Source organism: Gobio gobio, assembly GCF_949357685.1.
Source record: "Gobio gobio genome assembly, chromosome: 20".
Classification (NCBI taxonomy): domain Eukaryota; kingdom Metazoa; phylum Chordata; class Actinopteri; order Cypriniformes; family Gobionidae; genus Gobio; species Gobio gobio.
Genome location: NC_137113.1, coordinates 42606037 through 42622310, shown reverse-complemented (window position 1 = coordinate 42622310; position 16274 = coordinate 42606037). Strand labels below are relative to the sequence as shown.

At 37.9% G+C, this 16274-nt stretch overlaps 1 protein-coding gene across 2 annotated transcripts in view; it reads right to left on the bottom strand.

Moving 5' to 3' along the window:
• LOC307143677 (transient receptor potential cation channel subfamily M member 4-like) overlaps positions 1 to 16274 on the bottom strand; it is a 97613-nt gene that overhangs the window by 12449 nt on the left and 68890 nt on the right. For both annotated transcript variants that reach the window (XM_079845418.1, XM_079845419.1), the window contains exon 21: positions 15682 to 15814. In XM_079845418.1, the coding sequence (XP_079701544.1) occupies positions 15682 to 15814 (133 nt within the window). The remainder of the gene's footprint in view (positions 1 to 15681; positions 15815 to 16274) is intronic.

Sequence of the window (16274 nt, the reverse complement as noted above, 5' to 3'; positions counted from 1 at the left end):
GTGTATCACTATGAAGATCGCTATTTGCGATTAGCGCCTAAACGCCTAATGTTATATATTTGTTTTGTTTTAGACATTTACAGTTTGTATTGCCTGTAAAATATGTTGCATTTAGTTAAACAAAGTTTAATGCTTAGTACACAAAGCTGATGTTACAATGTTTTAGAAACGTATTTGGTGATGTGAACATTACTAGATAATAATTGTGAATTGTTTTGTGTTTGCAGTTTGACCACACACGCACACACATAAATGTGCACAAATACTCAACTAAAGTAAACTACAATAACAACGACCAAATGTGTACTGTGTGAGTTCTGCACAAGAGGAATAAAAGTAAAAAAAAAAAAAAAAAATTCCAAATTAATGTTATCATTTCATGGGTAACACCTACGTTATGGGGACAAAATGTAATTGACTGATTTGGATGAAACTTCAGTTTGGATGATCCAAATCATGAAATTGGATGAAAATTCGCAAAATACGTGACATCACCCATAGACGGTATGCGCGCCCGAGCTGATCTCACTGACATATCACTATTCAGACAGGACTAGTTTTTGTAAATTATATTTGAGTTACAATTCTCATCACCCAACATCTGTGATTTCAAATATATTCAAAATAATGTTTTCAGAGATTGAAGTAAAAAAAAACTTTCTCCCACCATTTAGATTTTATTTCTTTTTGTTGTTAAAATCTTGTGAATCTTGTTCAATGTGCAGATTGCCTCTCTCTCAGTCCTTCCCCTCCCCCCTCACTCTCAGGCTCACCCTGGGTGTGTGTGTGTGTGGGGTCTCTCTCTCACCCTGTGAGTTTGTGTGTGTGCCTTTCTCTCTTGATGATGATAATTTACCCCTTTCATATCATAGACTATCACAAATAACTATCACTTGTGAATAAGTAAAAAAAGAACTATACAAATACCTTGAATTAAATACTGGCCTTCTGGACTTATAACATTTTGAGCAGGAAAAGATAACTTTTCACATATTTGAAAGAGATCTATTTCATCCCATGACATTAAAAATCATCTACATTTAAATTACATCATGGGTGTGGCTTGTGGTGATAGTGGCACCAGCTGCTGCAGTAAATGTTACATATTCGAGCGATTTAAAAAAATTATCCTGTTTAAATGCATATTGCCTGCCGTGCACAGTTAAGCTGATGCCACCGGCGTGGTGGTGCCACCGGCTTGGGCCCGTCATCGCTGCTCGCAGCTTTAATTATTATTATTATTTTTTTTATCGACTAAATGGGCACTTTTGGGGCCCTTACCATGCTCAAAAACTCTTGAAACTTTGCAGATACGTCAGAATCTGCGGCCATCAGGGCCGGGCTGAAGCTGATACCCGGGCGTGGCAGGGGGGCTCAACAGCGCCCCCTATTAAAATTTGGTCTATATATCAAACACACTTGCACGTATATGTATGAAACTCGGTACACATATAGATCTCATCGGGGCGAACAACTTCCGCACTCATAGTCATAAACTTCGCCCAACAGGAAGTGAGCTATTTTGGGTTGTTCGGAAAACGCATGCTCTGGAATTTAATATACTCCTCCGAGGCAATTGTTTCGATCATTGCCAAACTCGGTCAGCATTAAGACAAGATATTCAGGATGCTAAATTGCGAGCGGATTTTTGATATCTCAATCGGTTTGGCCGTGGCGAAGCAACGAATTTATGGCGAGAAAAGGGAAACAGGAAGTGTGTTATAACTTGTGCAAACATTGACTGATTTGGATGAAACTTCAGCTGTGTGTTTGTTGTAGGAAGCCGATCGCAAGGATATGACGTTTGTGAGTCAAAGTTATAGCGCCACCAACTGGCAGCAGGAAGTGTGTCACTTTTTTTAAAAAATGCTTTAAATCACTGTCTTATTTTGACCCGATTGACTTCAAACTTCATCAGTATAATGTGAAAACATGGCAGATATAGACATATGAATGGATTTCTGAAATTTCCAATACTGTTGCCATGGCAACGTGTCAAAGTTTAATAATGTCTTTGGCTGTTTTTGAGACTCTTAGCATGCTTGAAATTGCATGAAACTTAACACACACATCAGAGATGTTAGTCAGTACACATGGGCAAAGCCTCAGAAACAGGTGGGGATGAGGGGCTCTATAGCGCCACCTTTTGACAAAAGTGAAGGGCTTCGTTTCATCTACAATCACCAAACTCAGTATATATATTGACCTCATCGAGCCGGACAACTTTCTAATTTACAGTCATTAGCTCCGACCAACAGGAAGTCAGATATTTTGGTTTGAACGTGAATATTGGTATAATTCAGGCTCTGAGTTTTTACGTTCTCCTCGTAGGCGATTTATTCAATCTCCACCAAACTCGGTCAACATGAAACAAAGATACGGAAGATGCTAAAATGCGAACGGATTTTGTATATCTCAAACGGTGTTGCCATGCCGAGGGATTAAATAAGGACAAAAAAGGGGAATGTGTGCTGCCCTTCCCTCAATGAACACACGATGGCAGCATTGTCTTAGCTTTGAAGCAGGATAAAAAAAAACCTTGTTTCTCTCTCTCTCTCTCTCTCTCTCTGTGTGTGTGTGTGTGTGTGTGTGTGTGTGTGTGTGTGTGTGTGTGTGTGTGTGTGTGTGTGTGCTTCTGTGATTTCTAAGGACATACATTTTTAGACATTTCATGTGTCCCCGTACATATATTTGTCTCTTCGAGCCGGACAACTTTCTAATTTAACTAATCTAATTTAACTAATTTAAAACTTTCTAATTTTAAATAAAAATGTCATGTGCTGTGTTTGCCAAGATCACGTATGATGCATATGCAGGGTATATGCAGGAATCCTGAAGTAAATTTTAATACCTTTTTAAGACTTTTTTAAGACCTTCTCAAAATATTTAAAGACCTCATCGGCGATGAGAACTACTGTTGAGCAATAAAATAAAAATATATAATCATAAGCTATAACAAAAATATATATTAAATTAGGTGAGTGGATAGTTAAAAAAAATTGCAATTACAAAAAGTAATTCTTGAAAAAACATCTCTGGACTAATTTTATAAAATCTAAAAATGTTAATGAAAAGGTACAAATTACTTTGTGTTCTTATTAAATACATTTATAAAAAAACAATTTATATTTAATTTATATATGAATGTAAATAATTATATGGGCCTATACAAATAATATAACATTTCAAGATTTATAGTTTATTGTAAACGTAATGTGCAGGTCTGTAAAGGGGCAACAAATATATGATAGATACGTGAGAACAAGATTTTTTTAAATCATCTTTAAGTGCACAAAACTATGAAAATATATGAAAGCGTGGCACAATGCGCTTATGCGCATCCCGGGTGCAGAATGATGCGCTTAAAGCAACATGGAGTCAGAGGGCGCAGTGCAGCGCGAGTGCACATTAAAAAGTTCACAACATAAAGAGATGATGAGCGTTGAGCGCACAAATCCTAGTCTACTATGTATATCGGTCGGTTTCTTCACAGTTTTAAATTCCGGTTATTGTGCGTGTGATGCCTTGTGTTGTCACCCGGGTAGGGAGCACAACATCGTTCAGAAACCGCTAGATAAACTCCAGGAAGATAAATTATTTTATCTGTATATCAAGTATTATAACGGGAATATATCATCTTGGAGTGAGCTTTACTGAGCAGCTGACTGACTGTAACCAAACACGACGCGCAGTTTGAATGCTGAACGGAGAATGATGGACAGCTACAGCGGAGGAAAGACATTCAGCTATGGAATGGCTTTAGATGACTTTGTACTAGCAAATCATAAAATACTAATAAAGATTGCTGAAAGATCATGTGACAATATATATTTCTGATGATTATTTAATTACCACGACATGCCTAATCTGAGCAAGGGACTGCCTGTCTTGAGTTTTGTCGACAGACGGAGGTGGCACGAAATGTGACGGATGCGGCCGCTATGCAGGAAAAACCATAGAAAAACCCTGCGGTCATTGTTTAAACTCATCCTACTCCAACCAGGAGTCCGCAAATTTACATTTCCCATTTCGGAGTCTGTTTCGCAACGTGTGGAGGGCGACACATCACCTAACTGCGCATTTCGCAAAATACGTGACATCACCCATAGACGGTGTGCGCGCCCGAGCTGATCTCACTGACATATCACTATTCAGACAGGACTAGTTTTCTAAATTATATTTGAGTTACAATTCTCATCACCCAACATCTGTGATTTCAAATATATTCAAAATAATGTTTTCAGAGATTGAAGTAAAAAAAACTTTCTCCCACCATTTAGATTTTATTTCTTTTTGTTGTTAAAATCTTGTGAATCTTGTTCAATGTGCAGATTGCCTCTCTCTCAGTCCTTCCCCTCCCCCCTCACTCTCAGGCTCACCCTGGGTGTGTGTGTGTGTGGGGTCTCTCTCTCACCCTGTGAGTGAGTTTGTGTGTGTGCCTTTCTCTCTTGATGTTGATAATTTACCCCTTTCATATCATAGACTATCACAAATAACTATCACTTGTGAATAAGTAAAAAAAGAACTATACAAATACCTTGAATTAAATACTGGCCTTCTGGACTTATAACATTTTGAGCAGGAAAAGATAACTTTTCACATATTTGAAAGAGATCTATTTCATCCCATGACATTAAAAATCATCTACATTTAAATGACATCATGGGTGTGGCTTGTGGTGATATTGGCACCAGCTGCTGCGGTAAATGTGACATATTCGAGCGATTTAAAAAAATTATCCTGTTTAAATGCATATTGCCTGCCGTGCACAGTTAAGCTGATGCCACCGGGGTGGCGGTGCCACCGGCTTGAGCCCGTCATCGCTGCTCGCAGCTTTAATTCTTTGTTTTTTTTTTTTTTTTTTTTTTTTTTTTTTTGACTTCTCGGGTACTTTTGGGGCACTTAACATGCTCGAAAACTCTTGAAACTTCGCACAGGCGTCGGAATGCGCGGCCATCAGAGCCGGGCTGAAGCTGGTACCCGGGCGTGGCAGGGGGGCTCGACAGCGCCCCCTAAAGTGGGGTCTGAAAACTTGGTCCATATATCAAACACACTTGCACGTACATGTATGAAACTCGGTACACATATAGATCTCATCGGGCCAAACAACTTTCGTGCTCATAGTTATGTGTCAGCCCAACAGGAAGTGAGCTATTATGGGTTGTTCGGAAAACGCATGCTCTGGAATTTAATATACTCCTCCGAGGCCATTGTTTCGATCATTGCCAAACTCGGTCAGCATTACGTGAACATATTCAGGATGCTAAATTGCGAGCGGATTTTTGATATCTCGAAAAGTCTGGCCGTGGCGATGCAACGAATTTATGGCGAGAAAAGGGAAACAGGAAGTGTGTTATAACTTGTGCAAACATTGACTGGTTTGGATGAAACTTCAGCTGTGTGTTTGTTATAAGAAGCCGATCACATGGATATGACTTTTGTGAGTCAAAGTTATAGCGCCACCAACTGGCAGCAGGAAGTGTGTCACTTTCAAAAATGCTTTGAATCACCATCTTATTTTCACCAGATTTATTTCAAACTTCATCAGTATAATGTGAAAACATGACAGATAGAGACGTATGAAATGGATTCCTGAAATTTCAAATACTGTTGCCATGGCAACGTGTCAAAGTTTAATAATCTTTTGGCTGTTCTGAGGCTCTTAGCATGCTTGAAATTGCTTGAAACTGCTTGAAACTCAACACACACATCAGAGATGTCAGTCAGTACACATGGGCAAAGCCTCAGAAACGGGCGGGGATGAGGGGCTCTCTAGCGCCACCTTTTGACAAAAGTGAAGGGCTTCGTTTCATCTACAATCACCAAACTCAGTATATATATTGACCTCATCGAGCCGGACAACTTTCTAATTTACAGTCATTAGCTCCGACCAACAGGAAGTCAGATATTTTGGTTTGAAGGTAAATTTTTGGTTAAATCGGGGTCTGAGTTTTTACGTTCTCCTCGTAGGCGTTTTATTCAATCTCCACCAAACTCGGTCAACATGAAACAAAGATACTGAAGATGCTAAAATGTGAACGGATATTGGATATCTCAAACGGTGTTTCCATGGCAAGGGATTAAATAAGGACAAAAAAGGGGAACAGAAATTCTCTGTGTCTGCTGCTCTCCCCTCAATGAACACAAGATGGCAGCATTGTATTAGTTTTGAAGCAGGATAAAAAAAAAACTTGTTTCTCTCTCTCTCTCTCTCTCTCTCTCTCTCTCTTGTTTGTGATTTATGAGGACACAAATTTGTATAATGACATGGGTATTACACTGGTATTACAACGTGTATGTGTGTGTGTTTAAAAACATACTAAAACAATGTTTTATTAAAATGTAACCAAATAGCTTTAAAATAATCATACTATTTTTCAGATCAATATATTTATTTTATTTAATATATTTCTTCTGAATATTTATTCTCTGTCTGCCCTCCCCTCACTAAAAGGTAGCAGTGTTGTTCTGAGGCTCTTAGCATGCTTGAAATTGCTTGAAACTGCTTGAAACTCAACACACACATCAGAGATGTCAGTCAGTACACATGGACAAAGCCTCAGAAACGGGCGGGGATGAGGGGCTCTCTAGCGCCACCTTTTGACAAAAGTGGGGGGGTTAGTTTTATCTTGAGTCACCAAACTCGGTACATATATTGTTCTCTTCGAGCCGGACAACTTTCTAATTTACAGTCATTAGCTCCGACCAACAGGAAGTCAGATATTTTGGTTTGAAGGTGAATATTTATGTAATTCAGGGTCTGAGTTTTTACGTTCTCCTCGTAGGCGATTTATTCAATCTCCACCAAACTCGGTCAACATGAAACAAAGATACGGAAGATGCTTAAATGCGAACGAATATTGGATATCTCAAACGGTGTTGCCATGGCGAGGGATTAAATAAGGACAAAAAAAGGGGAACAGTAATTGTCTCATATCTTGTAAAATAATATTTTGATTTAAATTAAATTAAGATTGTATGTTTGGTAATTGAACTTAGATTAATTTAAAATGACTGTACTATTTTTCAGATGAATATATATATATTTTATAAATATTTCTTTGTATAATGTATTGTGCCCGTGTGTGCTGCCCTTCCCTCAATGAACAAGAAAAGAGAAAAGGTAAACAGGAAGTGTGTAATAACTTGTGCAAACATTGACTGATTTGGATGAAACTTCAGCTGTGTGTTCGTTGTAAGAGGCCGATCACATGGATATGACTTTTGTGAGTCAAAGTTATAGCGCCACCAACTGGCAGCAGGAAGTGTGTCACTTTCAAAAATGCTTTGAATCACCATCTTATTTTCACCAGATTGACTTCAAACTTCATCAGTATAATGTGAAAACATGACAGATAGAGACATATGAATGAATTCCTGATATTTCAAATAATGCTGCCATGGCAACATGTCAAAGTTTAATAATGTTTTTGGCTGTTTGTGTGCCCTCCCCTCTATCACCAAAAGGTGGCAGTGTTGTATTATTTTTGAAACTCCCTTTCTCTCTCTCTCTCTCTCTCAGTGCTTGTTTTTGTGATTTATGAGGACACAAATGTGTATGATGACATGGGTATTACACTGGTATTACAACGTAGTGGTTAATGTGGACATGAACTATGACACTATATCACTACTAATACAGGACTAATTTTCTAAATGACATTTGAGTTCCAATTCTTATCATCTGACAGCCGTGATTTCATGTACTCATTCAGACAGAACTCTTTTTTAAAACAGAGTGTGAGTGTGTTTTCTATACATGTGCTTTACAGAAGGTCATGTGCTGTGTTTGCAAAGATCACTTTTGACACATTTGTCTTTAAATTCATTATTTACTGACATAGTTCAAATTTATTTTAAAACAAAATTCACATTATTTTCTACAAGTGTCTGTTTATAAGTGTCTTTTTTCACAGAAAGTTTTTGTTTGAATGTGAATATTTGTATAATTCAGGGTCTGAGTTTTTACGTTCTCCTCGTAGGCGATTTATTCAATCTCCACCAAACTCGGTCAACGTGAAACGGAAGCTTAACGCATTAAAAATATTTAACGCAAATTACGCAGCGTCCGTTATTATATCCATTTTTGCTTAGCGTTACATGATCACGCTCCTATTCATGTAAATTCTTCCAAGCGCGACAAGACACAAGAGAGCGCGCTGTGTGCCAGTGTCCTGTCTGTGTGTGTGTGTGTGTGTGTGTGTGTGTGTGTGTGTGTGTGTGTGTGTGTGTGTGTGTGTGTGTGTGTGTGTGTCAGTGTCCTGTCTGTGTGGATGCGTCTCATGTCCGCTAATCAAGGGACACTGACACACACACACACACACACACACACCAGGCCCGTCGCGACAAGGCAGGCAAACCAAGCAATTGCTTGGGGCCCCGAGCTGGCCTGGGGCCCCAAGACAGCGACAGGTTAAGAATAAAATGAAACGACAAACTGTGTGAGCGCCCCATTGATAGTCAATGCAGTAAAGTGCAATGACACTGTTATCGGGATCCCCCTTAAGGGGCCCCTCTCAGAAGTCGCTGACAGCAGCCAGCCAACCACGCGATTTCTGCTGCGGCAAAATACAAAACATCCTCGGATTTGAAGCGGAATTTTATGCTTCAGGAAGCCAGAAAAGAAAATAGAGGAAGGAAGAGGAGGATAAGAAAAAAAACAAGATAGTGGTATGTGATAAATTACACTGGATAAAATAGCTCTACTTGTCTTGTACAAAAATGGTGTAAGTTTGCAGCAGGTAGGCTAGCAAAAATATGTTTATGCAGAGAATGTCTAATATGGCGGGCTCTGGTTTATGTTAGCTATCGTTACCTGCCTGACGGCAAATGCTGCTTGTAACGAACAGTTAGAGCAACTTTTTTTTTCTCGAACAGACGAAATTACATGAGATTGCTATAGCTTTGTAATATGTTTTGATGAAAGTGGCATAGCATGCTATACTAACTATTATTATAAACATTATTTAACCAGAAAGAGGCAGAGGAACATTATTTTTTTCATAGCTTATCTTAGTGTGCTAGTGTCGGGATATATACGGTAGTGACAGTTTGCAAATATGACATTATTTTTATAAGTTACCAATGGATCTTGAACAATTACTTTATTCTGTGGCAATTTTTACACTGTTACATTTTGAAGTACAGTATCAGGACAACCCACATGTTTTACTGGTACTGTTTATTAACTATTTATCAAGGTATTATAGTCATCTGTTGCAACTTTATAATAACCATCTAGATAATGTTTATAGACAGTTTACAAACCAACTAGTAACTCTTAAGTATTCCCAAAGTGTTAGGAATATCTGGTCCGTCTATCTATGTAATGTTTATAGATGTTTTAAAAATGGTTAAAGGTTTACAATTTTTTTTTTAATGATACAGTGGTGTTTTTTGCAAATGTTTTCAAATTTTATGGACAGTATATGCAACAACAGTATTTGCACTGTCTCTATGTCCATTTTGCTTGGGGCCCCCAAATTTCTTCAAACGGCCCTGTGTGTGTGTGTGTGTGTGTGTGTGTGTGTGTGTGTGTGTGTGTGTGTGTGTGTGTGTGTGTGTGTGTGTGTGTGTGTGTGTGTGTGTGTGTGTGTGTGTGTGTGTGTGTGTGATATGTAGGTTTAGGGGTAGTGTAGGGGGATAGAATGTACAGTTTGTACAGTATAAAAACGGGGTGTAACGATTCATCTACTACATCGATGTATCGATTTATTTTCCTATGATCTAACTACATCGATCTGTGCTCAGCAAGTTGGCCTTCCGGACGACATATATCGATCTAACATCGTTTTAAAAGGTAATCAATCGATTGTATCGATCATAGGAAATAACGCATTGGATTTAAGCACGTCAGACTTTAAATGGATGTTTTTTCTTAGCACTTTTAATGATAAAGGCGTTAAACGTTACTCGATTCAGTCTGCCTATCTGTGACATCATCGCAACGCACCAGCAGCAGCGCTCATTGAAATGAATGGGATCGTGTCGCTTTGTCGCTGCGTGTTGCTGGCGGTGTGAACGGGGCTTGAGAAAACAAAACATAGCATGGCGCATGGCAGAGGAGAAGCCAACGAGCGAGAAATTATCAAGCCACCAGGAGAAAGCGCTACCTGTACTTTCAACCCCTTGTTACCTGTGCATTCCTGGCACCAGTGTGCCAGCAGAGCAAGTTTTTAGTACTGCTGGCGACATAGTGAACGCACAGAGAAGTGTTCTGCGGTCAGATCATGTTGATATTTTTGAAAAAGAAATCTGTAGAGTCATTGAAGAGTAGTTGGTTACATTTTATCTTTTGTTAAATATTGTTTGTTTATTAAACTGAGAGTAGTAGCAGGTTCAGCCAGTTGATTCAATCTGAAGAAATGTTGGTTGCACTTTATTTTTGATATTAATATTGTATTTGTATTATTTTAATGTTGAAAAACAACAGCAAAAGTAGCAGGTAAACTTACTATTAATTAAACCTGAAGAGAAGTTAGTTGCACTTTATTTTTGATATTAATATTGTAATATTTTTATGTTGGAAAACAAAAGCAGAAGTAGCAGGTTAACCTACTGTTGAAATGTTGGTTGCACTTACTGTGCTTTTATTGAATATGTATTGAATATTGAAAATGAGAGCAGAAAAGGTTAACTTCCTGTTAATTCATCCTAAACTGTTGGTTGCACTTCATTCAAATAAAATTGTAATGCATTTGCCATTAATTGTTGTTTACTTGTTTGTTTATATCCATAATTAATTGATATACCGGATTCCCTTACAAGAAACAACAGGAATCTTGGAAATTTCACCTGCACTGACCAGCATCCAGATATTTATTTCAGTCACACAATTTTTGGCTAAAAAGTTACTGAATCGATTTCAAGTCACTGAATCGTTTCGGATCGTATCGTTCTAAATTAACCAATATCGTTCTTGAATCGTATCGACAACCTCAAATCGTGATACGAATCGTATCGTTGTTAAAATGAATCGTTACACCCCTAATAAAAACCATTAAGTCTATAGAATGCCCTCTGCCTGTCTTTCCCCTTCCCCCTCTCTCTCACCCTGTGAGTTTGTGTGTGTGCCTTTCTCTCAGTCCTTCCCCTCCCCCTCTCCCTCACTCTCACTCTATCACTGTGTGTGTGTGTGTGTGTGTGTGTGTGTGTGTGTGTGTGTGTGTGTGTGTGTGTGTGTGTGTGTGTGTGTGTGTGTGTGTGTGTGTGTGTGTGTGTGTGTGTGTGTGTGTGTGTGTGACTTTCTCTCTTGATGATGATAATTTAACCCTTTTTATATAGGCTATCACAAATAACTTTCACTTGAAATAAAAACGTCATGTGATGTGTTTGCCAAGATCACGGATGATGCATATGTCTTTAAATTAATTATTTACTGATATAATATAAATGTATTAAAACATAAATTTCACATGATTTTATAAAAGTGGCTATTTATAATAAACTTCCATAAAATGTAGACACGCATCTTACTCTTACCTAACACTGATATTAAAATCATCTTTGCTGTTTCTGTGATTTGGTTCCATTTATTAATTTTGTCATTTATTTTTTATATTGGACCACACATATTGATTTCAAATATATTCAAAATAATTTTTTCAGAGAGTGAAATAAAAAAAACTTTCTCCCACCATTTAGATTTTATTTATTTTTGTTGTTAAAATCTTGTGAATCTTGTTCAATGTGCAGATTGCCTCTCTCTCAGTCCTTCCCCTCCCCCCTCACTCTCAGGCTCACCCTGTGTGTGTGTGTGTTTGAGTGTGTGTGCGCGCACGTGTGTGTGTGGGGGGGAGGGGGGGTGTCTCTCTCACCCTGTGAGTTTGTGTGTGTGCCTTTCTCTCTGGGAATGATAATTTAACCCTTTCGTATCATAGACTATCACAAAAAACTATCACTTTAGTGTGAATTAGTAAAAAAGAACTACAAACACCTTGAATTAAATACTGGCCTTCTGGACTTACAAAATTTTGAGCAGGAAAAGATAACTTTTATCTATTTTATCCTATGACATTAAAATTAATCTAGATTTAAATTACATCATGGGTGTGGCTTGTGGTGATAGTGGCACCAGTTGCTGCGGTAAATGTGGCATATTCGAGCGATTCTAAAATATTCTCCTGTTTAAATGCATATTGCCTGCCGTGCACAGTTAAGCTGATGCCACCGGCGTGGCGGTGCCACCGGCTTGGGCCCGTCATCGCTGCTCGCAGCTTTAATTTCTTTTGTTGTTTGATTAACATTGAATCACACAGAATATTATGTCCGGCCATTTAAGATCTGCACGGACCCAATTCATTGTAACATCCGATTTCTCATTCAACTCTGTATACGTTCACTAAAGACATATCCGACTGCGTTTACCTGAATACTCGCCAGGACGTGCATTTTTACATATTTTTGAACTATAATATACATTTATCAATTGACATCTTTTAAAAAGGCATCTGAAATAATAAACTAAGTGCAATGTAGTGTTGTCAAAAATATAGAGTTTTTTGATACATATCAATACTGAAATGCTTCCAATACCCATTTTCAGCAGAACAGATACACAATACCAATACAATCTCTCTCTATCATCTCTCAGACAGCGAGTTACACACAAACCCGCCTCCCCTCACTCACTCGTTTCATTTGCTCCGGATGAATACTGTTGCTGTTACTGGGCTTGAATTTCGCCGTGGGATTGCACGTATTGCACATCATTTTACTCATTCCCGCAGATTTTGTGCTCGCACCCAAAGTGCATGCACATGAAGCCATCTTGAGTTCTTTTTCATTGCTTATTGTGCTTAAACAGACATTTTGACATTATTTAGTGTGTATTTGCAAATATTCACATAAAGTCAGTTATGTTTTAAGTGAACGTAAACGCATGTGTAACAGAATAATGGATCCGTGCTTTAGGTCTTAAAGTGAGAGCTGCCAAATTATGAGATAATATTAAAAATATCTACAACCCCAAATCAGAAAAAGTTGGGACAGTATGGAAAACGCAAAAAATACAAAAAAAAGAAGTGATTTCTAAATTTACTTTGACTTGTATTTCATTGCAGACAATATGAACACAAAATATTTCATGTTTTGTCTGGTCAACTTCATGTCATTTGTAAATATGCATCCTTTCCTGTCATTCAGACCTGCAACACATTTAAAAAAAAGTTGGGACAGGAGCAATTTAGGGCTAGTAATGAGGTAAAATGGTTAAATAATGATGTGATTTGAAACAGGTGATGTCAACAGGTGATTGTAATTATGATTTGGTACAAAAGCAGCATCCAAGAAAGGTCTAATCCTTTAGGAGCAAAGATGGGCCGAGGATCGCCAGTTTGCCAACAAATACGTGAGAAAATTATTGAAATGTTTAAAAACAATGTTCCTCAAAGCAAGATAGGAAGAGATTTGGATATTTCACATTCAACAGTGCATAACATATTTAAAAGATTGAAGGAATCTGGAAGAATTTCAGTGCGTAAAGGACAAGGGCGCAAGCCTAAGCTGAACAACCGTGATCTCCGATCCCTCAGGCGGCACTGCATCAAGAATCGTCATTCATCTATAAATGATATCACCACATGGGCTCAGGACTACTTTGGCAAACCTTTGTCAAGTACCACAATACGTAGTTACATCCACAAATGCCAGTTAAAACTGTACTGTGCCAAAAGGAAGCCCTATGTTAACAGTGTCCAGAAGCGCCGTCGACTTCTCTGGGCTCGGAGGCATCTGGGATGGACCATCACACAGTGGAAACGTGTACTGTGGTCAGATGAATCAGTATTTCAGGTATTTTTTGGGAGGAATGGATGCCATGTGCTCCGGACCAAAGAAGAAAAGGATCATCCAGACTGTTACCAGCAACAAGTCCAAAAGCCAGGGTCTGTCATGGTATGGGGTTGTGTCAGTGCCCTTGGCAAAGGTAACTTGCACTTCTGTGAAGGCACCATTAATGCTGAAAAGTACATAGAGATTTTGGAGCATAATATGCTGCCTTCAAGAAGACATCTTTTCCAGGGACGTCCATGCATATTTCAACAAGACAATGCAAAACCACATTCTGCACACATTACAAAGTCCTGGCTGCGGAGGAAGAGGGTACGGGTACTTGACTGGCCTGCCTGCAGTCCCGATCTGTCTCCAATAGAGAATGTGTGGCGCATTTTGAAGCGCAAAATGCGACAACGAAGACCCCGTACTGTTGCCCACCTTAAGACTTGTTTTTTCAGGAAAAATGGGACAAAATTACACCTGAAACACTTCATCACTTGGTGTCTTCAGTCCCTAAACGTCTTTTAAGTGTTGTGAAAAGGAATGGCAACATTACAAAGTGGTAAATGCTTTACTGTCCCAACTTTTTTTTAAATGTGTTGCAGGTCTGAATGACAGGAAAGGATGCATATTTACAAATGACATGAAGTTGACCAGACAAAACATTAAATATTTTGTGTGCATATTGTCTGCAATGAAATACAAGTCAAAGTAAATTTAGAAATCACTTCTTTTTTTTTTTTTTGCGTTTTCCATACTGTCCCAACTTTTTCTGATTTGGGGTTGTATATGGCAGTTTTTCCTCATGGTATTGATGTCAAAACTGTGGCCAGGGAGAATACTTTGGAAAACCACTAACCACAGTGGCTGGTGAGCACAAATGTTAACGTCAAGCCCTGTATATAATTGTCTCCAGTATTTTTCCTAGTACTGAAATGTTTTATTTTTTATAGCTTTATTTACTTTTTACGAATGGTAGGTGGTCGACACACAATGGGATTTTAGTATCTAGAGAAGTCCTTTGTTTATATCAGAATTAATGATCAATGAACCCATTTTCAGGTACAAAACGAATCAAGCTCTATAGACAGCATCTGTGACATGATGTTGATTACCACAGAACATTATTTCAACTTGACCCTCAATTCCTAATATATTAAACAAAAATAATGGTAACACTTTTTATTAAGGTAGACATATTCACTATTAACTCGTAGCTTGTGAGCATGCATATTACTAGCATATTATTAAATGAAAACTCTTAGTTGATGGTCTATTGTGTAAATTGTCATATAAACAGCCAATATGCTAGTAATATGCATGCTAATAAGCTGAGTTAATAGTGAATATGTGTACCTTTAATATAAAGTGTTACCAAGAAATTTTAACTGAGCTGTAAAGTTTTAAAAGTCTAAATCAGGGGTGTCCAATCCTGATCCTGGAGGGCCACTATCCTGCAAAGTTTAGCTCCAACCCCAATTAAACACACCTGAACCAGCTAATCAAGGTCTTTTTAGGGAAAGAAACTTCTAGGCAGGTGTGTTGAGACAAGTTGGAGCTAAACTCTACAGGACAATTTTGGACACCCCTGGTTTGGACACCCCTGGTCTAAATCATCCTTCTACCCTATAAAAAAAAAGTTGCTGCCTTACATTTTTAAGTACAATCAACTTTTGTTTAAGTCATTTCAACTTACAATTGAGTTGAATCTTGTATAACTTATAAAAAAAAATGTAGCACATTGCTTAAATTACTTTGATGAGTTAAAGCAATGTAAAAACATATGTTGTCATAACGTATTAACCATATGTTTTACAGTGATACCTCTTTAGGCAGAACCAGTGTTGGAATTGAGGGAGGGTTCGAATTGAAAGCTTTGAACTATGACGTTTTTTCTGTTTGTCTTACCATTTTGACAAGTATGATGATTTTGGGACCCAGCTGTCTGTGAACGGCGAAAATGTGAATGAGTCGGAGCGTGAAGACCATGTAGTCAATACACAGTATACCACGTCCCATGTTGTATGACCAATTGAACATCCTGAGACAGACACAAAGGCACACATATACAGATGATTACACAAAAATGTAGTAGAATGCACACAGGTATGGTGTATATTTAGTAAATGATAACTGCTAAATTGTTCAACCTACTATTAGAACCTGCAATACTTGAAAAGACTTAATGAATAATGTCATTTTTTTATTTAAAAGGGGAAAAGTCATTTTCAAATGGCCATATGCTCACAAAGACTTCATTTATTTTATTATTTATTGTATTATTTTATTAATATTAAATATTGGGAACTATTATTAACAATTTAAAACAACTTTTCTATTTTAAAATGTAATTTATTCCTGTGATTTATGGCTCAAGAGCACTTCATATTATTAGCCATGTTAAAAATAAGTAAAGGGTTAGTCTACCCAAAAATGAAAATTAGCCCATGATTTACTCACCCTCAAGTCCTCCTAGGTGTATATGACATTCTTCTTTCAGA